At 37.6% G+C, this 24,005-nt stretch overlaps 1 protein-coding gene across 1 annotated transcript; it reads left to right on the top strand.

Annotated features, from left to right (window-relative positions):
- The first annotated feature begins 583 nt into the window (after nt 1-583).
- Nucleotides 584-2,140, top strand: LOC149247743 (putative leucine-rich repeat receptor-like protein kinase At5g63930). The gene is made up of 3 exons (XM_089445306.1): nt 584-1,397; nt 1,443-1,649; nt 1,782-2,140. Exons 1-3 carry the CDS (start codon nt 584-586, stop codon nt 2,138-2,140), a joined length of 1,380 nt encoding a protein of 459 aa, XP_089301432.1.
- Nucleotides 2,141-24,005: the final 21,865 nt, after the last annotated feature.

The raw sequence follows: 24,005 nt of genomic DNA, 5'->3' as shown, positions 1-24,005 counted from the left end.
GTTGTGCAGCCGTAGGTCGTTGACCCAGCTTGCCATCTTCGACAATCGCCTGGAGGGGAACATCACCGGCCTTCTACAAGACTGCATCTCACTACAACGCGTCCGCCTGCAGAACAACCTCTTCACGGCCTTCATACCGAGTAACATCTCTAAGCTCTCCAACTTGAATTACTTTGAGATTTCTCATAACAAAATCCATGGAAGTATATCGTCTTCCGTAGGACAGATGGAGAACCTTACTAATCTTCTGCTCGCGGACAATAATCTCTGCGGCGTCATTCCTGCTGAAGTAGGAGACTTGAGAAAACTGGGAAAACTCGATCTGAGCCGCAATAATCTCACTGGAACGATTCCTCCAGAAATAGGAAATTTAATTAATCTAGAGGTTTTAAATCTCAACGCAAACACGTTGGAAGGCAGCATACCGGCAGCAGTTGGTCACCTTCAGATGCTGGAGAAATTAAATTTGAGCGTAAACGCACTGACAGGAAGGATCCCCGGTTCATTGGGGAATTGAGGACAATTAGGCGAGCTATACCTAGCGAGAAATAAACTGAGCAGGACCATTCCTTTGGAGTTGGCAATGCTAGCAAACACTCTCATATATGGGTTAGATCTAGGCTGGAACAATCTTTCAGGATCTCTTCCTCCTCAGACTGGAAGCTTGATGTTACTTGAATCCTTGGACATCTCCCATAATCAGCTCTCCGGTCAGATTACTCAGTCTTTCCTAGACATGAGGAGCCTGGATCATTTCAATTTCTCTTTCAACCTTTCTACAGGGAGCATTCCTTCATTGAGGAAATTTTTACAAGGTCCGCAGAATGGATTTGACGGAAATCCAGGTCTCTGTGGACCTCCGACAACCAAGAATTGTTCCGATGCAGAAGTTGCGCATAATAAGAAAAGAATAAGCTCGGTGCCAGTGGCGGGGATTACCATCGCCTGTTTTGGGACCATAATCATTTTCAGCCTTGCGCTGACGTACATGATAAAAATATCAAGGTCGAGGAAGGAGCGACAGAACAATGAAGATGCTACAGTGGGTATTAATTCGGCAGATGGGCGAGGTATAATCAAATACAGAGATATAGCAGAAGCTACTGAGAACTTCAGCGATGATTACGTCATCGGCTCTGGCACATCCGGCATGGTGTACAAGGTCGTTATTCTAGGACGAGACAAAATCCTCGCAGCCAAGTGCTTAAAAGTAGACGATAATGGATATCGCAGTCTGAGGCACGAGATTGAATCCTTGAAGAACGCCCATCACAGAAACATCCTGCGTCATCGGGACCTGATAACAGAGCATGATGGAATGAATGAGCTAATAGTTCTTTTGTGTGACTACATGGTCAATGGATCATTGTGGGAATATCTGGGCGGAGCATCGAAACGTCCTAATCAGAGGCTGGACTGGGGGACTCGGTAAAACATTGCAGTGGGCGTGGCAAAGGGACTCAAATATCTACACCACGACTGCGAACCTCCAATAATTCACTGCGACATAAAGTCTGCCAACATATTGCTGGATGATGAATATGTAGCACACATCGCAGATTTTGGGCTTGCCAGGCTACTGAAAAACCCATCAGTGGATTCTGAATCAAATTCTCTTTTGGGAGGGACTCTGGGCTACACTGCGCCCGGTCCTAAATCTCCATTTGTTTTCTGTTTACAACGCTGAATGAATCCACGAATTATTGTTATTATTATGTTAGTAAATCATATTCCATGTCATGCGAATACTCATAAACTCCGAAGATTAATGTTTTGTGCAGAATGTGGGTATGTAGTGAAAGCATCAACGAAGAAAGACGTGTATAGCTTGGGAGTGGTGTTGTTTGAGATGGTAAGCGGAAAGCCTCCAGCGGTAGAAGACGACGATGAAGAATTTGTGCATATCACTGCATGGGCTGCGAAGATGGCGCAGGAATGGAGGATTGATGAAATAATTGACAAGGATTTGATAAGTAACAGTGATTATAAAAACGTGAAGGATGAAATTGTGAAGATAATGGAGATTGCCACACTTTGTAGTCGATCTGCTCCCAATCTCAGGCCGCCGATGAACGTAGTTGTTGACATGGTTAATTGTCTAAAATCTGAACCGCTGGCTGTCTCTTCTCAATTCCCATAGAAAGCAGGGCATTTTTTCTGTAATGATGATAGGTGTGTTCTTTTTATTTTGGTAGGGTCGTTTATTTTGGAAAACGATTTTCAACATTTTTAATTATCAATGTTATTAAGATGAATAAGAGCATTTAAATTTTTCTAAATAATTGTATTTATTTATAAATAAAAGATTGGGATTTATGATTTACTTTCAAACCGTTTATGTTTTATTCTTATTTATATTTTAAATTATATTCATTAATTAAAAAATTTAGTAATATGAGGTTGTGTTATAGAAAATGAGTGATAGTTGATTTTTTAGACATGTGGTATTGATAATCCATGATATTGATCCATGGTGTTGTAACAATATCTATTTACATATTAATAATCTTCATTGTAAAGTGGAGGATAAATCTCCATGGTTAAGAATGTTGTTACATATTATTTTAACTATATATTTTTAATGATTTTTTAAATTTTAATAAAAGACATGTATGATGAAGGAAGTGCATGCTTATCATGAGCCATTTAATTATTATTGATGCATTAATGTAATTTTCTAAACATTCAAGTGCATTTTGAATGATTCTTTACTTATGTATGTATATATGGTTTTTTCTTTTTTTTCTTTTTTTCTTTTGGTATGTATAGTCTGTAGAGTTAATAGCTAACATTATATATTTTTCCTTGAGATGCTTCATAACTTTTTAACTATGGGAGAGATGTTGCAGTGGTATATAAAATGAAATGTTAGATGAAAAAATAAATTAAATAAAATGATTCATAAATGTTAATATGCATAAAAAAAACTTACCCCACGAATACATCTGACAATACCATATAAAAAATAAAATAAAATAAAATAAAATAAAAAATAAAAATCCATAAAAAATCACTGAATTATAACTTTATTTTAAACTTTGATTATTATTATTTATAAAAATAACTAAAATATGAGTTAAACAATATTGTAACATGAAGAGTTACTCGAGTCTACCATGAAATTTTCTAACTTGTAAATAGCTTTTGTTATACTATCATGGTTTATCAATACCACATGTTCAATATGACAAGTGTTGATATCAAATTTTCTTTAATTATTTAATTTGAGATCAATTTATTAGAGGATCATAACTAACTTAGAGATAAAAATTAATCCTTGATTTGTGAATTAGTGAATATTCTGACATATTCCATGAAGGTTAAATCTATATCATCCACTTAATAAGTATTGATAATTAAACATACTTATCAACATAATAATAAAACATAATTTCTACTCAATTAGAAATTGATAAAAAATAATAATAAATAAATAAATTAACAGAAATAATAAATTAATTTAATTCAATTTTTTCCTTGCATAATTTTCCTTTTATTAATAAAATTATAAACATTTTTTTTCCAAAAACAAAAATTTATAATATGTTTTTTTAATATACATATGTTTTTTTAATATACATATGATAGTAAAATCAATTTAAATAATAATGATATAATTAATAAATTTAAACAATAAACATATAAAAACTTAGTATTTACCTAGAACACTTTTTTCTAACCTTTATAATCAATGTTATACATATCACATTAAAAACTAAAAAATATGTCAATGAAAAATTTTAAGTGTTTCAATCATGAAAGCTAGGAGGTTCTAAAGAGAAGTGTTAGGGTTTTCCGTGCTACATGCTTCACTACCACAAAGCTCCTATTTGTTTTCACTTCATGCAACAATTTTCGACCTTTGGAGATCAACTCTATACAGACGATCGTGGATGGTCTCCTTCAAGCGACAAACCTCTTGCACAAAATACCATACACGTCTCCATTCCATAGATCTCCTAATGTTATGGTTTTTCTCTTCTCATGTAAGGAGACATGAGCCTCTAACGATGTCCTTTTCTCCAAATCTAGCTTTTTTTTGGTTATCATGGGTTCTAAGCCCTTGTTTGGGTTAGATCTATCATTTTCACTATTGGATTTGCGCATTGGGAATGCTTTTGTCTCCAAAAATCTTTCTAGTTTCGTGATACCTTATATTTTAGGGATGTTGAAGGTCTTGTTGGGGGCGTTTCTTATTTTTTTGGGGGTTTTCTAGTTTTGTCTGTTGCTAGTAGGTGGGAGACACGTATTTTTTGTGCACCCAATACGAATCTTGTCGGAAGGTGTATGTGATCCCTTTTTCACAGTACAAAAAAGGTTTATGTGTAGATCAGTACATGTTTTGGTTCAAGAAGGATGGTATTAGGGAGTAAAGGGAAGCATTTTTCCATCAATCGTTTGATCGGACTTATGGATATTTTAATGATGAAGAGATTTGGTCCAGGGGCTATTGGAAGTGTAAATGAAAACCAAACCCCAGATCTGATAGTGAAACCTCCTTTCCAAAATTTCATAAAATCCCTCTCTGGGAAATCAGTCGTTATTATGGTATGGACTAGGGATATGCTAAATGACCTAAAATGGAAGATCCAAGAAAAGATTGGGATTCCAGAACCTCTTCAAAGTTTGATTTTTGCAGGGAAATCATTGCAAGATGATTTAAAGTTGTAGCATTGTGGCATTAAAAGTGAGTCGTTTGTCATATTAAACCCGAGGTTATGTGGAGGAAGCCGTGGATCTAGTAATCTAAAATGCACAACCTCCTTTAAGGATGCGGTAAAGGAGAGGACTAAAATATCGAAATATTTTGATCTAAATCAAATATTTTGGGTCCCTATATGGTGGAACAGATGAATCAAGAGTCAACACTTACAATAAACCTGCAAGAGGTAAATGAACTCCATTCCGAGTTTCAATCCAAAGCAGTTGAATGCAGATTTAAGGACTTCTAGACAAAGAAGGAGGCTTTATACCACTACAACTTTTCTTCTTGGACTGAAAACTGTGATATTCACCTATGTTGAAGGGGATTTTTTATTGTCAAATTTGATACATCAAAAGATCTAGACTTTTTCTTAAACGAGGGACCATGGGTTTGGGGTAGCGCAGGTTTGTTTATGACCCCATGGTTTACGGGCTTTGATGAAAATACCATGGTGGTATCCAAAATGATGGTTTGGGTCAGGTTACACAATCTCCCCATTCATTTTTGGTATTTCAAAGTGTTGGAAAGAATTGACAATTCTTTAAGCAAGTTTCTTAAGGTGGATGTGGAAAGAGTCTCGAAAGGAATCTACACTTTTTCCAGTATTTGCATAGAGGTGGACCTTAGTAAAGGTTTACCTGATTGCATTATTCTGATTCATAATAATTTGCAGTGGACTCGGTCTCTATATTTAAAAAATACAACATTTAGCTGTCGTATTTGTCTTCAAATCAGATATCTTCAAAACTCATGTCCACAAAACAAAGAAAGATCCGAAGGGAAAAAAGGGACCAACTCAAAAGCCTAAGGGATGGCAGTTCTCATATCCATCAGATGCTGAAGAAAAGGAAGATGACTCCCCAGATAATACCAGAAATAATGTTGAATTTGCTTCCCAAGGAATTATATAAAAGAGAGGGGCAGAGCAAGTAGATCTGATGGTTTTTTCAACAGAAAAAATTACTACAACTCATGAGCAACAGATCAAGAAGGATTTCTCTGAAAAAGAAGCAAGTGACACCAAAATAATTCATGCATCTGATAGCTCGGATTCTGAGGTCATTGTATCTCCAACTCCCAAATCATGTGATTGGTGAAAATTGGAGAAAAATAAGAGTAGAAGATAATAATTAGTCTTTTTCTACTTTTGAGTTTTTTTTTTGGGCACCAGGGACACTGGTATGTCTCCCACAGAGGCGGGGGACAGGTATTTTTTGTGCACCGAATACAGATCTTGCTAGAAGATGTATGTGATCCCTTTTTCACAGTACAAAAAAGGTTCCTGGGTAGATCAATACATTTTTCGATTGGAAAAGGATGGTGTTGGGGAGTAAAGGGAGGCATTTTCCCATCAATCAGTTTTCTGGACATATGGATCTTTTAATCATGAAGAGATTTGATCTAGGGGCTATTAGAAGTGTAAATGAAAACCAAACCCCAGATCTGATAGTTAAACCTCCTTTCCAATTTTTCATTAAATCCCTCGCTGGGAAATCAGTCATTGTTAGGGTATGGGCTAGGGATCTGGTAAAATACCTAAAATGAAATATCCAAGAAAAGATGGGGATTCCAGAACCTCTTCAAAGTTTGATTTTTGCAGGGAAATCATTGCAATATGCTTTAAAGTTGTAGGATTATGGAATTAAAAGTGAATCGTCCATCATATTAATCCTGAGGTTATGTGGAGGAAGCCATGGATTTAGTAATCTAAAAGGCCCAACCTCCTTTAAGGGTGCAATAAAGGGGAGGACTAAAATACACAAATCTTTTGATCTACAACCAAATGTTCTGGGTCCCTATATTATGGAACAGATGAATCAAGTGCCAGTGCTTACAATAAACATATCAGAGGTAAATGAGTTTCATTTCGAGTTTGAATCTAAAGTAGTTTTATGCATATGGAACGACTTCTGGCCAAAGAAGGAGGCTTTATACCACTAGATATTTTCTTCCTGCACTGAAAACTGTGATATTCACCTATGTTCAAGGGGATTTTTTATTGTCAAATTTGATACATCAAAAGATCTAGACTTTGTTTTAAACGGGGGACATGGTTTTGGGGAAGTGCAGGTTTGTTTATGACCCCATAGTTTTCGAGATTTGATGCAAATACCATGGTGGTATCCAAAATGTTGGTTCAGGTCAGGTTACACAATCTGCCCCTTCATTTCTGGTATTTCAAAGTATTGGAAGGAATTGACAATTCTTTAGGCAAGTTTCTTAAGGTCAATGTGGAATGAGTCTCAAAGGGAGTCTGCACTTTCATCGAGATTTGCGACTGCGTAGAGATGGACCTTAGTAAAGGTTTTCCTGATCACATTATTCTGATTCATAATAATTTGTAATGGAATTAGTTTCTATATTTCAAAAATATGACATATAGATGTCATATTTGTCTTCAAACCAGATATCTTCAAAACTCGTGTCTGCGGACAAAGAAAGATCCAAAAGGAAAAAAGGACCAGCCCAAAATTCTAAGGGATGGCAGTTCTCAGATCCACTAGATGTTGAAGCAAAGGAATAAGACTCCCCAGAGAATACCGCAAATAATGTTGAATGCAATTCCTAGGAAATTATAGAAAAGAGGGGTGGAGTAGGTAGATCCGATGGTTTTGTCCACAGAAAAAATGGCTACAACTCATGAGCAGTAGATTGAGAAGGCTTTCTCTGAAAAAGAAGCAAGTGACACCAAAAGAATTCACGCATCTAAGAGCTTAGATTTTGAGGTCATTGTATCTCCAACTCCCAACCCGGGTGGTTGGTGAAAAGTGGAGAAAAGGAAGGATAGAAAAGAATAGTTAGTCTTTTTCTCTTTCTGAGTTTTTTTTTAGCACCGGGTAAGATTGGTTTGATCGAATGTTTTTTAGCATATACAAGATGCAATTTTGTTATTTTGAATAAAATGTTGATTTTTCCTTGGTGTTAAAAAATGTTTTAGTAAAATTAAAAATAAAAATATTTGTATATAAAGAATTATGAAATTTATAGAAATATGAATAATATTATTAAGTACCAGTACAAATTCATTTAAACTTTGGATTTATGAAATGATGAGGGAAATAAAATCTCTTAAAGTGCAAAATTTTCTTTAATTAATGTACTCACAAAGCAATTTACATCCTCACAAAGTTAAATCCTTTTCAACTCTAAATAAATCTAGAATTAAATGAATCCATGTTGTTATTAAATTATACATTTTCATCATTTAATCCTTGCATTATATTTAAGTAACTACAATGATTATCACATTCACTTAATCTAATTAATCATTGCATTATATTTAAGAAACTATAATGATTATCACATTCGCTTAGTCTAATTAATAGGAAAAAAAATATTTTCAAAAACATTTCTCATTACCGTACAAAGTTATCATATAATATTATAATGCAATAATCAAAATTGATTTTAAAAGAATTTAATATTTGATTGAAAAAAGAAATTACATATAGACGTAATGTAAATAATGTTATCCAATAATTTAACGAGTAGAGAATTTTAGCTATCATTTTACAATTTTGGATTGTTGCATGGATTTTTAAAATCACATCCAATTTGTTTTACGGTGATCAAAGTGGACGACTTCAAAGTCGGGGGAGATTAAAAATCCATCCAATTTCTTTTACAGTGATCAAAGTGGACCACTTCAAAGTCCGGGGAGAGTAATTAATGTAAAAATAAAATAAAGAAGAGTTCGTTAGCATCTTTTTTGTATTGATGTTTTTTAGAGTTATTTATGCGTTGTTATTATTGATATTTAGTGTCAATGTGTAAAGGTTTTTTATATTTAATTAATTGTTTTTTTAAGTAGTTTATAGAGGGGTAATATTAATGTTTTGTAGAGGAGCAATATTGTTATTTAATTATTTTATGTTTAGCATGTTTTTGAGAAATTATTTTTGGTTAGAGAATTTTTTTTTATTTTTTTCAAGATTTGGGAAAATTTGAGAAAAATATAATTGGAAAACTTCTAAAATCTAAAATAATTAGATTATCAATAATAAACATGATAATTTAATTTTGATATCAAGGTAAGTTATACATACAATCCATATATCTATGGATAGTGAGGTTTTTCAATAATTTGGAATTACTAAAATATTTGTGTGTACTATAATTTTTATTATTGTTTTCTATATGGACACATTGCTAATATATTGTATAACTTGAATCAACTCAAAAGTTAAGAACATGTGCTTCTTTATAACAAGTCATAGATTCATATCGAGAAAAGTAGAGTGTATATATCTTTGTAGAGTTTAGATTGAATTCCTCATCTTATAATTGTATATTAGTTATTTAATTTATTTATATTAATGAATATTATCCTATACTTTGTGTACATAGATAATTTTTAAAAATTTTATTTAATTGTGAATAATTTTTATTTATATATATGTTAACAACCATAGTTTTTGATAAAAATATCTACCAAATATTTATTAAACAAAATGTAAACTACTCGTAAAGTAATTGAGTGTTTTTTTTGTCATTCAAAATGACTTTCATCAGATGTTCAAAATAGCATAACGTACAAAAATGCTGTCAACAACCCCCGCTCCTTCATTCTGACCAAAATTTTTGAGGATGGGGGACGGAGAATACCAAGATAGATAGTTTGCATACATTATTTCTGAATGGCTGTGAGGCCTTAAGATATTGTGAGAGACACAAAAAGATACCAAAACTAATAGAAGCATATCAAGGAGGTGGATGAGGGGGCATTATAAGGGGAGCTGCAAAGTAGCCAACACGGTCATGAATGTGGAAGTCAATATGTTCCACCCGTGCCTCTAAGATGTGGAGGTGGTCATTTGTGTGACGTTGACTGTGCCAAAGGTTGTCCAACTGCTCTAGAATGGCATTTTGGTTGTATTGAATATCAGTAAGATAGGAAATAATTTCATTAAGGTCTTCATACATGTGGTCTTGTAGAATGTCAATGTTAATTTGTATGTGCCGCAGCGGCTCGACGACTGATTCCATAGAGGCGGGAGCTACTAGGCGACTTGGAAAATTAGTTGGGGAAAGAGCCTCAACATCCTCTGTTTCCTAACTAGAAGAGGTAGTGGAGGACGAATGATGGCCTGGCTCGGGTAGCCCAGCCTGGGCATGTTGCCCCTATCCGTGACGAGGGCAACCCTACTGGCAAGACATCTTGTTGTTCACTGAGGTTGGCCGCTTGCAGCAGGGGCAGCCCACAAAGAAATCTTTCGAAAACCTGCAAAGGAAACAATGTAATCCAGACCCACGAACCCACAAACCTAAGAAAGGATGAACCACTAGCCTGATTGTACTACCATGAAGGCGAGAGGGGCACCCATTTTCCTAGACCAGGTGCCGAAGCAAAACGCTTATGAGACAACACCCCAAATCCTCACATAAACAAAACCCCCACCCAAAATGTTGGCCAAGAGATTGTAAATTCCTTCGGGCCAAAAGATACACCCTAATTCAAAGCATAAGATACCAAATACCAATTGAAAGCCCACATACCTATACAAACCTGAAATGGTCCACACAAGCGGGAGAGGAGCCAGGAATTGGCGAAGTAATGAAATAGGTTTATTTTCAATAGAAGCGAGGGAGAAGAAACGAACCGTGACTGTCTGCATGCTAGGGTCCCAAGGGCATACCACGAGACTAATGTAAATCCATTCCAAGCAACTGTAAACATCGTCTACCCTCCTCACCCAAGGCCAGAGCCCCAATGAGGTGTTATAGGCACAACCCCAACTGATTCCAAACTCCTTACCACCCAAATTCATTACCCAAACTATTGAACTGATCCAATTCATGTACTGGGATTTATATTTATCCGTAGAGCGCTTGAGGAGGAATGTCACATCAGAGGAGTAAATATTGAGTCTTTTCATTGTCGGGGCATTAATATGTGCGTGGAGGGGAGGCAGGGCCAAATGGTCGATCACATGCCACTTGTACCATCGCATGCGCACCCCCATCAGAGGAAGATGAGTCAGCTTGAAGGAGATCCTGAAGAGTTTTCAATTCATGTGGGTAGAAATCAGTGGCACTTAAAGCGACAAGCCATGGAATGGAAAATTCTCTATGTTGTTTCACCACCCCTTGATTATCCAACCAATCAACCACTTTATTGCCAACCCGAATTACATGGACTATCATGGCATATTCAAATCTCTCAAAGAGATGATTTATTGTTGCTAGTTGGGCTTCAAGATGCCAAATTTTGAAAATTTTGTAGATGGGAGAGTCGTCAATGATCTTTTGTGCCATCTGCACCACCATTTTGGAATCCCCAACTATATGGATCCTTAAGTCATTCTGTTGTCCATATAAAATAATACCCTTCTCGAATGTTGTGAGTTTTGCTACATTATTAGTGGTGTGACTGCAATACCTTGTGTATATTCCTGTCGGGGCTCTCCCAGAGTTGTGAACGATTCCCCCATAACCCGTAGGACTAGGGTTTCCTTTGGATGCTCCATCGAAGTTGATTTGAATACAACCTGAATGAGGCCGGGATAAAAGAGATGGAGATGATGTAGGAGGGTCCCTAATAAGAGAGAGAAGGGGCAGGATCATATCTTGAGACATATTAAGGGAGAGGAGGGTGGCTGAATCTGAAGGAGTGGTTTGTCGATCGTATAGATCCCATTTCTCCGATAAGATTGTCTCCTTGGTGTTGTCCTCGGATAATCCCCAAATGGAGGTGTTGGAGGGAGTCTAATCATGAAATATGGCCTAGTTACTTTCTTTCTAGATGTTCCATAGGATGAATCCCAAGATTAGGCACCATGCTCTGTTAACGACAGGGTTTTTGAATTGACTTCGCAACTAGTTTTCAATCATCTCCAGAATATTTTCTCAGTTGCACTCATAGGGACCGAACAAGGCAGCTGCAACATTCCATACTTCTCCTGCAATGGGGCATGCATTTAGAAGGTGTTGTAATGTCTCCTCCTGGTTTTTGCAAAGGGGGCATTGTGAGGGGCCCAGGAGGCCTTTCTTACGCATGTAATCCCAATTTAGGATTCGTATATGCCCAACGAGCCATAGAAATTGAGCCACCTTAGGCCAAACCTTTCCCCCCCAAATGGAGCTCCAGATTCTCTGGCGGCGCATGGTATGTGCATTGACCTTGATGAGATAAGCTTATTCTAGGGTGAAGGAGCCAGATGTTGAGTATCCCCATCTTAGTCTACCTGGCCCTAGGGAGACAAGGATTTGTCTTTGATTCAACAATTGTGAGAGGTTCTTCCATGTTTCCTAGGGGGCCTCAAGCGATCAGTTAGCTATTGTTTCCATTCTCTCCAGTCCTAGGAGTGAGGTTGCACCTTCCAATAGTTAAATACTCGTCCCTCACTGTGAGGTTGAATAATGAGCTTTAGATCCTATAGGGGGGCCTCTCTATCAAATTGAGGGAGCTGCTACCATGAGTCCTCCCAAAATAAAGTTTAATTACTTCCTTAATTTCTCAGAAGAAGTGATCTCGAATGAGATAGTTGTTCTTATTTACCAAGTTCCATATGCCTGATCCTGTGGGGTAGGAGGTATCTCATAGTAAGTCGCAATGGGTTTTTCCTTACCCATATTTCTGTGACCATATCACTTTCCAATGCTTTGTTCTGCCCTAAATCCATCTCGACAAGAGCTTGGCCACTAAAGTCGCATTCAAATCCTTAGGATCCCTAAAACCAAGACCCCCTTGCACTTTGGGGAGGTAGAGCTTATGCCAAGCGACAAGGGGCCATTTTTCTTCAAGTGTAGCACCATGCCACAAGAACTTATTAAAGATAGTTCTCCACTCTCGATATATGCTTTTGGGAGTGGGAAAAATGGAAAATTGGTATAGCGAGATATCTTGAAGGACAAATTTTAGAAGAGTAGCGTGGCCTTCTAGGTTGAGGACCCTAAGTGTCTAGTTGGACAATTTTTTGAGGACTTTTGATCGGGTGCTCAAAATTAGGCTCAAAAATAAAAGTGTCATAATCTTGCTAAGATTAGCTTAAGATCAAATAGCTCATCATTCTCATTCCAAAGGTGTGTACAACACTTAAATCTGAGCTTGTATGCAAAAGTTGTAGCAAGTCAAAGTTCAATCTTGACTTGTTCGCATGGTAGGATTAGATGATGTGGCAAGGTCCTTCATCGAATGAGGAGGCACTAAGTGGCAAGCCGCCATTTGCCCCCACATGTTGCCAATCACAATCGCAGCTAGGTCGGTGTTAAAAATCGGCCCTCGAGCAGGGAAGGGTTACGATGCGATAAGGCAAATGGGAAGGCTTTCAAGAATCGGCCAGAGGCGCAATGCGATGGATTGCAATTGCACATTGGTGAAGGGAGGTGTTACAGAATCGAACCCCAGCAGGTACCAAGTTGCGATGCGATATCGCAATCGCAAATGACAACAAGGTGCAGAGTCCCACTTTATGATTTCCATCGGTTCTTCGCCAACGGCAAAGTGTGTTAGGTTCCTCAAATGCGATGCAACTATAGGTTGTAGTTTAATGGTCCATTGGGACCGTCGTATCAAAGTCGCACATTGGTCACCTTGTTCACAGACCATAAGCCCGTGGGACTCTTCTGATTGCGATTTGCGATAACATAGTCGGTGCTGACAGATTATGGCCTGCCATGAGATGAAATTTTCGCCCAGTTAGCGGATTTTCATAGCTAATTTCTAAGATCATGTCGGGTTTGGAGAAATTTGTGGAACGAATAGAGGGAGAACTAGGAGAAGTCATAACTTCTTCATTTTTCCACCAAATTGGATGCAAAAAGAGGCTAGATAGCCATTTTTGAACATTCTGAACTAACTGGAGTAGGTTTCAGAAGAATTTGAGCATTGTAAACATAATTTTTTACACTTTTGAGCATAATAGAGAGGCCCAAGCCATTGGAAGCTGGACCAAGGAGACATAGCCTAGGACAGGTGAACTCCTTTATCATGTGCTTTTTGTAATGTGTTTTTGATAATGTTCTGTATATGTTTATGATGTTGTTCAGTTTCTGATTTATGTTAAATTGATCATAAAATGAACATAAAAACTCTTCATTTCACTTACAAAAATTCATGAATCCTCAAGCACAATGAAAACATTTAGCTTATAATTTGAGGAAGATCTTAGAATTGCAAACTAATATTCTAAATCATATCAATTTGGTATCAGAGGTCTAGGTTTTTCCTTGTGAAGGAAGGATTTAATTATTTACAAGTTTATGTCATGCTTACAAGGTTAAAACTCAAAAGAGGTGAAGGAAAGCTGGCTGGAAGCCCTGAAGTTGGGTCAAGGGGAAGAAGAGTAAGGTTGCCACAATCTCCAACACCAGTTCAACCTCAAGTTGCAATTGAGACTCCAGAAATCATGTCTCATGAAGGAGAACCTACAAACATGACAAAAGATGAGAAGACCTTAAGAAAGGATTTCTTTGATATGACATAGATGGTGAAGGTCCTCTATGAAGAGGGGAATAGTAGGTTGCAAGGAGAAAGTTCCAAACCTCCCAAAGGAGAAGGCTCCTCAGGAGGAGGTAATGGAAAAGGAGGTAATTGGAATGGAGACAAACCTCCACCCTCTCCACCATCTTCTTTATCTTCTTCTTCACAAGCATCTTAACACTCTTCCACTAATACAACCCTTATTCATACTCATCATCATTCTTCTAAAGGAACTGGTAAATCACCTTTTTTAAAACTTGATGTTAAATTCGAGTTGCCCATGTATAATGGTGAAGTAAATGCAAAGAAGCTTGATAATTGAATTTGTCAGCCGGAGGGTCTATTGCAAGATTCAAAACATTCAAGAGGATGACATAAAGATTCAGTTAGCTTCCCTAAGAGTGGAGGGTGAAGCACTAGTATGGTGGGAATCAAGGACCCAAGAGGAGATTAAAAAACGCAGTAAGATATCAATTTCTTGGAATGATTTCATTGCTACAATTAAAAGACAATTCTAGCCTCTAGCTTATATGCAGAAATCCATCATGAATTGGAAGAACTTTAGACAGCTTAAAGGTCAAAATGTGCAAGATTACACCCAAGAATTGAGAAAAAGTTCTCTGATGTTAGGTGTAGATTTGCAGTCACAGGACACTTTTCTAAAGTACGTAGGGGGTTTACACAGTTACCTTAGGCATCCTATCCTAATGTTTAATCCGAATAACCTAGATGATGTGTGTGCGCAAGCCACTCATATTGAGGCAAGAGGGAAAAACACCCTAGAAGATGGTAGTAAAAAGCCATTTAAGAGTAAGGGAAAAGAAAAGACTTTCAAAGGGAAGGAAAAGAAAAATGCTTCTATCAAAAAGGAAGGAGAGAAAATTACATGCAAACACTATTCCAGAGAGAGTCATGATGAAGCTCATTGTTGGAAGCTTCATCTCGAAATGAAAGCAAAAAGAAACAACAAGGGAAAATAGAAGACAACTACAATCACTCAATAGGATTTGGGATCCGATTCGAGTGATGAAACTAAAATCATAGCCATGGGGTTAAAAGGAAAAGAATCCATTGCCATCACTGGTTCTTCAGACTTGCGAGATGAAACTCCAAATGAAAACAAGAGAATAGAACTATTTCACATAAGGGTGATCTCAAAACATAACAAGATTGATACGTTGTTTGATAGCGACTCTTAAGCCAATCTTATCTCGAAAAACATTGTCAAGACTTTAAATCTGGAAACTATTCCACATCATAAATCGTATCCACTTGGATGGGTATGTGACAATGCATAATTGCAGGTTACGAGAAAGTGTAAACTTTAATTTGCTATCACTGCAAAATTCATAAATGAAGTGGAGCTTGACATTGTGTCATTAGATAGCTGTGGCATCGTTTTGGGAAGCCCGTATGTTTATAACAAAAAATCTATCTTCCATCGACATGAAAATAGATATCATTTATTAAAAAATGGAGTAGAATATATTGTGAGAGCTCACAACAAGGAAACAAATCTTTCTCTTGTTAATGCAGGGAAGATGAAAAGACTGGTGAATTTGAGCAAGAATTTTGTGCTTCTCATGATCAAACCCAAAAATGATGTTGATAATGAAGCTCTTAAAGGTTGTCATTCGAATTTGAAATCTGAATTAGTTGACATAGTTAACCAATATGATGAAATGTTTCAGGAACCAAAGGGATTACCTTCCAAGAGAGGAATTCAACATGAGATACAGTTGCAGCAAGACTGCCCTCTTGCTAACATTGGCATGTACAGGATGTTAGTGACGGAAAGCGTAGAAATTAAGACGCAAATCCAAGAGTTATTGAATAAAGGGATCATCATACCATCTTCGTCGCCTTGTGGTTCACCTATTGTCTTAGTGCCAAAGAAGGATGGAACATGATGCATGTGTGTGGACTTTCGTGCATTAAAAAAAATTACGGTAAAGAACTATTACCCATTGCCTCAAATAGATGAGTTACTGGATCAATTGAAAGATGAAAAGTATTTTACTAAGCTAGAATTAAGAAGTGGCTACCATCAAATTAGAATAGCCGAAGGAGACATTTGGAAGACAACATTCAAAACAAAACAGGGTTTGTTTGAATGGCTAGTTATGTTGTTTGGTTTATGTAATGCTCATGCTACATTCATGTGTGTGGTGAACGATGTGTTGAGGCCATTTCTTGATGAATTTGTCATATTCTACTTAGATGACATATTAATTTTCAGCAAATCCTGTGATGAACATGTCATGCATGTAGGAAAAGTACTTGATGTCTTGAAAAAGAACAATTGTATCTTAAGATGTTAAAGTGCAAGTTTGGAAAGGCTTCTTTAGTTTACTTGGGTCATATTTTTGGAGGAGGTGAGTTGAAAATAGATCCCTCAAAGGTTAATGTCATTGTAAATTGGCCAAGGCCCAAGACAGTTACAGAGGTAAGAAATTTTCTCGAAGCAGCCCAATATTGGAGGAAATTCATTATTAGTTTTTCTCTTAGAGTTTCTCCTTTGTATGCGTTGACAAGTGTGAAAAAAGCTTTTCAGTGGGGAGGCAAACAAAAAAAGGCCTTTGATGCGTTGAAGGAAAATATTAGTAGAACTCCCTTACTCGCACTTCTAGACTTGAGACAGTCATTTGAGATTCATCAGTACAACTCCCTTACTCACACTTCTAGACTTGAGACAGTCATTTGAGATTCAGACAGATGCTACTGACTATGCTATGGGTGTATTCCTCATGCAACATGGTAAGCCTATCTGTTTTCATTCGAAAACCTTTAATGGTGCAGTGATTAACTATCCTACATATGACAAGGAATTGTATGCATTGGTGCAAAGTATGAAAACATGGAAACACTACGTGATGGGTAAGGAAACAGTCATTCACACTGATCATCAACCATTGCAATACTTGCAATCTCAATCAAAGTTGTAGCAATCAAGGTAGTTTCAATGGATGGGTTTCCTTCAACAATTCGCCTTGGTAATCAGGTATAAGAAATGTATCTACAATAAAGTTGTTCATATGCTTTCTAGGCCAATTGTTAATGCAACTACTTTACTCAAGCATAATTATGTTTTACATGAAAGTTATATTTAGAAATATGCATTAGATAGTGACTTTCAAGCTGTTTATGCAAGCTTGAGTCAAGGTAACCAAGTAGAGGAATTGGATTATCATTTGCATGATAACTTTTTGTACCATCTTGGAAAGTTTTTCATTTCACAGGGAGAAAGAGTTAACATCATAAGAGAGGCACATACTTCTCTTATTGCTAGTCATTTCGGTGTAAGTAGGTGTCACATCTACAGAGGTATTGTTATTGGCCTTGTATACTGTAAAGTGTGTCTTGTTTTATTAAGGGATGTTCATTATGTGCAATCAGTAAGCCTAGTAATAGGAAGTTAGGATTGTACACACCACTTCTAGTTCCTTCACGACCATGGGAGAGTGTTTCTATGGATTTTGTAAGAGGCCTTCCATTGTCAAAAAGAAGTCATGATTATTTTTATGTAGTTATGGATAGGTTCAGAAAAATGTGTATTTTTATGCCATGTAAAAAGCAAGTTACAACTGAAAAAATTGCTAAGTTATTCTTTTAGAATATTTGGGTGCATTTTGGATTGCCCACATCCATTGTTAGTGATCAAGATTCTTGCTTTGTGGGGAATTTTGGGTCAAACTTGTGGGGATTCATGGACACCAAATTGAAAAAGAGTACAAATTTTCATCCACAAACAGATGGTCAAACATAGGTAGTGAACAAAATAGTGATACATCTTCTGCATGGGTATTGCAACAAGCATCTTAAGTTGTGGGACGAACAGTTGCACTATATTCAACATGCTTACAATAGAGACAAGCACTCTTCCACTCAAACTTCGTTATTTGAGGTATGCATGGGATACTTGCCTAAATATCCTTTGGATTTTATTTTTGGAAAATATGTTGCTATTAAAAGTCATAGCGACATAGACAAAGCAAGAAAGTGCATTGAACAAATACAATTAGTACACCAAAAGGGTCAAGACCAGCTTGAGAAAATCCAAGGCAAGTACAAAGCAAGACACGAAAAGCATCGTTAAGATCACAAGTTCCAAGTTGGTGATGAAGTTTGGCTTCACATTAACAAAGAGAGGCTCCAAGGAGAAGGTAAAAAGCTCAAACCAATTAGATATGGTCCATTCAGAATTTTGGAAAAGATTGGTTATAATGCCTGCAAGTTGGATTTTCCTTCATATATGAAAATTTATGTTGGTGTTAATGTTGAGAATTTAAGGTTGTATGAGCCTCCTTTGATTGAAGATCAAGGAGAGAATATTCAAATTCCATCTATTGAAGACTTTTCTCCAAAATTACTTGATGTACTTCAGAAAGACACTATACTTGATAGAAGAACAAGTACAACAAAAAGGTGAAGTATCGATTATCTTCGAGTGGGGCTCAAGGGTACTATTCCTTCAAAAGCCAAATGGATAGAGGTTAGAAAGGTGAGGTAATTGTACTCTCACCTACTGAAAAGTTGAAAGTAATCCTTTTGGGGTCTAAAAGGCTTCCAGTGGGGAGGAGTGATCAGGTGCTCAAAGTTAGGGTCAAAAATCAAAGTGTCAAAATCTTTATAAACTTAGCTTTAGATGGAAGAGCTCGTCATTCTTATTCTAGTAGTGTGAACGACGCTCAAATATAAGCTCGTATGCAGAAGATATAGCAAGTCAAAGTTCAAGTTTGACTTGCTCGCATGGCATGATTGGATGATGTGGCAAGGTCCTTCAGCGAATGAGGAGGTGCCAAGTGGAAATCCTACATTGGCCTCCGCATGTCATAAATCACAGTCACAGGTAGGTTGATGTTAAAAATCGACTCCTGAGCAAGGAAGGGTTGCGATGCGATAAGGAAGGTGGGAAGGCATTCAAGAATCAGCCAGAGGCGCAAGGCGATGCATCACAATCACACATTGGTGAAGGGGGGTGTTACAGAATCAGTCCCTGATAGGTACTGGGTTGCAATGCAATGTCACAATCGCAAATTGTAACACAGTGTAGAGTCCTACTTTATGATTTCCGTCAATTCTCCACCGATGGTGAAACGCGATAGGTTCCTTGGGTGCGATGCAACTATAGGTTGTAGTTTAATGGTTTGTCAGGTCTGCCGTATCGCAATCGCACATTTCCCACCTTTTTCATAGACCATAAGACTGTAGGGCTCTGTCAATTGTGATTTGCAATAAGAGAGTCGGTGCCGACAGATTACGGCCCGCCACGCGGTTAAATTTTTGCTCAATTAGCAGATTTTTGGAGCTAATTTGTAGGATCATGTTGAGTTTGGAGTAATTTGTGGAATGAATAGTGGAAGAAATAGGATAAGTCGTAAATTCTTCAGTTTTCCACCAAATGTGATGTAAAAAGAGGCTAGATAGGCATTTTTGAACATTCTGAACTGATTGGAGTAGGTTTTGAAAAGCATTTGAGCATTGCAAACACAAATTTTTACACTTTTGAGCATAATAGTGAGGCCTAAGCCATTGGAAGCTGGACCAAGGAAACGTAGCCCAAGAGGGGTGAACTCCTTTATCATGTTCTTGTTGTAATGTGCTTTTGATGATGTTCTGTATATGTTTATGTTGTTGTTCAGTTTTTTATTTATGTTAAATTGTTCATAAAATGAACATAAAAACTCTTCATTTCACTTGCAAAAATTCATGAATCCTTAAGCACAATGAAAGCATTTTGTTTAAAATATGAGGAAGATCTTAGCACTGCAAACTAATATTCTAAATCAGATCAACTTTGGAGCATAAATATTTCCAATAGGAAATTCGAAGAGAATTAGCTTGTAATGGAAGTCCTAGATATTTTTATGGGAGGGTCCCTATCGAAAAGCCTAGTATGCGAGCCCAAAAAATTTGGATCAGGTGAGGAGTATTAACGTAATAGATATGGGATTTGTCCTTGTTCAGGAGAATACCTGATGCCGCTTGGAATTCCATAAGAATCCCATTGATCGCTACTGCTTCGGCCTTAGATTCGCCATACAATAGATTGTCGTTGACAAAATGCTAGTGGATCATGGAGATGGTTGTTCTAGGTAGGCGTATTCTTTTCAGTCATTGTTGATTTTGGCTGCCTTGACTAAATTGTAGGTTTTAACCCCGTACAGAAATTACCTGCATATGCGAGAGGATAACACATAAAACACATATACATAAAGATTTTCCCCTGGATCACAAAATCGGGACTACAAGCTTGATTTTTCATTATGTTCCTTTCAATGTTACAATACATATTTATACATGCTGAAGCATCCAATACCATGGACCGAAAACCATAGGTAGGTCTGCTCAACCTAAGATAGGGTCCAAAAAAAATTTCCGGGGTGTTGCCCTGGACCCCATAGAGTGGGGTTATCTGCAGCCCTCAAACCCCCTGTGACCCCCCCGCTACGCAATTGGTGCAACGAAGGGGGAGCTCTGCCCCCCTTCTAACCCCCTAGTTAACTACATGGTCTAGTCATGGAAAGAATATAACACAACCCAACATTCTCCCACTTGTTGTTTTCTTTCCACAGGAGGCCACAAGAGAGCTTAGTCATTTATCCAGCCCTACAATGCCCATTGTTTCTCTACACCAAGAGAACTTCTCAGAGCTCATAGATTTTGTTAATGCATCTGTATTATTCTTCAAAGTGACCACCTTTACCAGCAACACCTTTTTGTCTTCTATCATATCCCTCACAAAGTGATACTAAATGTTAATGTGCTTTGTCTTTGAATGATATGTAGGGTTCTTTGCCAAGAAAATTGCACTTTGGTTGTCACAGTCTATCCTTATAGCTCCCTGTACTAACCCCATACTTGAACACAATCTCTCCAATCAAACTGCTTCCTTGCTTGCATGAGTGGCTACCATGTATTCTGCCTCTGTAGTTGATAATGCCACTACAAATTGTTTCTTACTCATCCAACTGACTGCACCTCCAAATAGGTTAAACGCATACCCACTTGTAGATATTCTCTAATCCAGATCTCCAACCCAATCTGCATCAACAAAACCATGAATATCCAACACTCTGTCCAATACTAGTCTTCCTTGGTAGCAAAAACCATAATCACTAGTGCCACGCAAATCCCTGAAAACCCGCTTCACTACTATCTAGTGCTCCTTCCCTGGTTTTGACATAAACCTGCTCAATACTCCCATTGCATGTGCAATTTCTGGTCTAGTACAAACCATTGCATACATTAGGCTGCCGACTGCACTTGCATATGGAACACGGGACATATCCTCTTCCTCTTCTTATGTCTTGGGACAATGTTTAGCAGATAACTTTACACCTACAGGAATAGGAACCTTCACCAATTTACTATCCTGCATATTAAACCTTTGCAGTATTGTCTCGACATACTTCCTCTGGTTTAACCAGAGCTTCCTCTTTGCCTGATCTCTTTTAATTTCCATGCCCAAAATATAGTTTGCAGCACCAAGATCTTTCATGTCGAATTTGGAGGACAATTGGGTCTTCAAACCCTGGATAATTTCTTTGTCATTTCCAACCATAAACATATAATCCACATACAAGACCAGATAAATAACATGGTCACTAATTAATTTAAAATACACACAGTGATCTGCTTTGCTTCTGGTGAAGCCAAGTCCCCGTATAAATGTATCAAATTTCTGATACCACATCCTTGGTTACTGTTTTAACCCATACAGAGACTTCTTTAACTTGCATGCCAGTTCTTTCTTACCCTTCACCGCAAAGCCTTCAGGTTGCTTCATGTAGATCTCCTCTTCCAGATCCCCATGAAGAAATGTTGTCTTCACATCCATCTGTTCTACCTCAAAATCAAAAACAGTAGTAATAGATAAAAGTAACCTAATAGAAGTTACCTTGGCAACAGGAGAAAAAATATCACCAAAATCAATTCCTGGCACCTAGGAATAACCTTTTGCTACCAACCGAGCTTTGTATTTCTCCACCTTTCCTTTTGCATTTGTCTTCTTCTTAAACACCCATTTTCTGCCAATGGGTTTCCTTCCAGCCGGCAACTCCACCAGATCCCAAGCCTCATTTTTGTTCAAAGATTCCATTTCATCAACCATGGCCTCTTTCCAGAGTTTTCCATCCTCTAAATCTACTACTTCCTTCACAGTTCTGGGATCATCATCAGTAATAGATAAAGCAAAATTTGAATAGAAAGTAGATGGACTATACCTTTCTGGCTACCTTCTTTCTCGAACTGATCTTTTTACACGTGGAGTTTGTGGTTCTTCATATTCTAATTCCTCCTCTACTATAGAGTCTGCTTCTTCCTCCTTTAGCTCAAACTCTATCTTCTTAGGTTCATTTGGTTGGACTTCATGTTTAAAAACATATTTCACCTCTCTGAACACCACATCTCAGCTGTACACAACCTTCCTTGTTCTTGGGTTCCAAAGCTTATAACCCTTTAAACCATCCTTATACCCAATAAAGATGCACTTTTCAGATTTACTATCCAACTTGGTTTGTTTCTCCTTCGGAACATGTACATATGTATCACATCCAAATACCCTTAGATGTGAAAGAGAGGGTTTCTTACTAGTCCATACCTCTTGTGGAGTCTTATCCTCCAACGCTAATGACGGTGATCTGTTGACCAGGTAACATGCTGTTTCCACCGCCTCTACCCAGAATTCCTATCCTAACTCGGCACCATCGAGCATGCTTCTTGCCCTTTCCATCAACGTCTTGTTCATTCTTTCTGCAACTCCATTTTGCTGAGGTGTATATGGAGTAGTCTTCTGTTGTGCTATACCAAACTTCTTACAAAATTCTTCAAATTCCTTATTGCAAAACTCTCCACTGTTATCTGTCCTCAACACCTTTATCTTTTTCTCTGTCTGGTTTTCCACCAGAGCCTTAAATTCTTTAAACCTGTCAAAGACTTCAAATTTCTTCTTAAGGAAATATATCCATGTATTCCTTGAGAAGTCATCTATAAATGATACATAGTACACAAAATTACCCAGTGATGGAACCTTCACAGGTCCAAACACATCACTGTGCACAAGCTCTAATATCTGTTTCGCCCTCTTACCACCAGAGGGGGAACTCACCCGATTTTTCTTCCCATATACACAATTTTCACAAAAATCAAAAACCAGAGAGCTATTACTCATACCTTCTACCATACCTTTACCATGAAGTATTTGAAGGCCCTTCTCTCCAATATTTCGAAGCCTTTGATGCCACAACATGGTCTTCTCTCTAGAGACCACTAGATTTTCTGCTCCACTTTCAAGAACCACAGAACTGTTGCACCCATCAACAATAGTGCTACCTTGCAGCTTGTATAGAGCTCTAGTCCGAACTCCGTGCATCAATACTAGTGCTCCCTGAACCATCTTGCAGGTATCCTTCTCGAACACTGTTCTTACACCTGCATCATCTAGCTTTCTTAGATAAATCGATATTTATGGCTAATGCAGGAATATGCAGAACACCTATAAGTGTTCTAACCCTTCCACCTTGCAAATTCAACTTTACTTTTCTGCAACCAACAATTCTAGCCTTCCTATCATCCCCTAAGAAGACATCACCACCATTGTATTTATCATACTCGCAGAACCACTCTCTATGGGGAGTGAAGTGAAAGGATGCACCTAAGTCAATCAACCATGCCTCATGATCTACATGTGTACTTGAAGAGGCCAAGTACACATCCCCACCTTCATCTGAGGTGGTTTTTCGCCTCTGTAGAAGAAGCATCATCGGATCCCTTTCCTTTGTCAAGAGCTTTAGATTTACAATCCCTTTTGTTGTGCCCTTCCTTTCCGCATTTCCAGCACACCACCTTTACAGGTTTTCCTGGAGATTTAGATCTCCC

This window comes from Pinus tabuliformis, chromosome 7 (genome assembly GCF_031772625.1).
Source record: "Pinus tabuliformis cultivar Carrire ecotype Pingquan chromosome 7, CPIR1, whole genome shotgun sequence".
Classification (NCBI taxonomy): domain Eukaryota; kingdom Viridiplantae; phylum Streptophyta; class Pinopsida; order Pinales; family Pinaceae; genus Pinus; species Pinus tabuliformis.
This window is presented reverse-complemented; position numbering and strand designations above follow the sequence as displayed.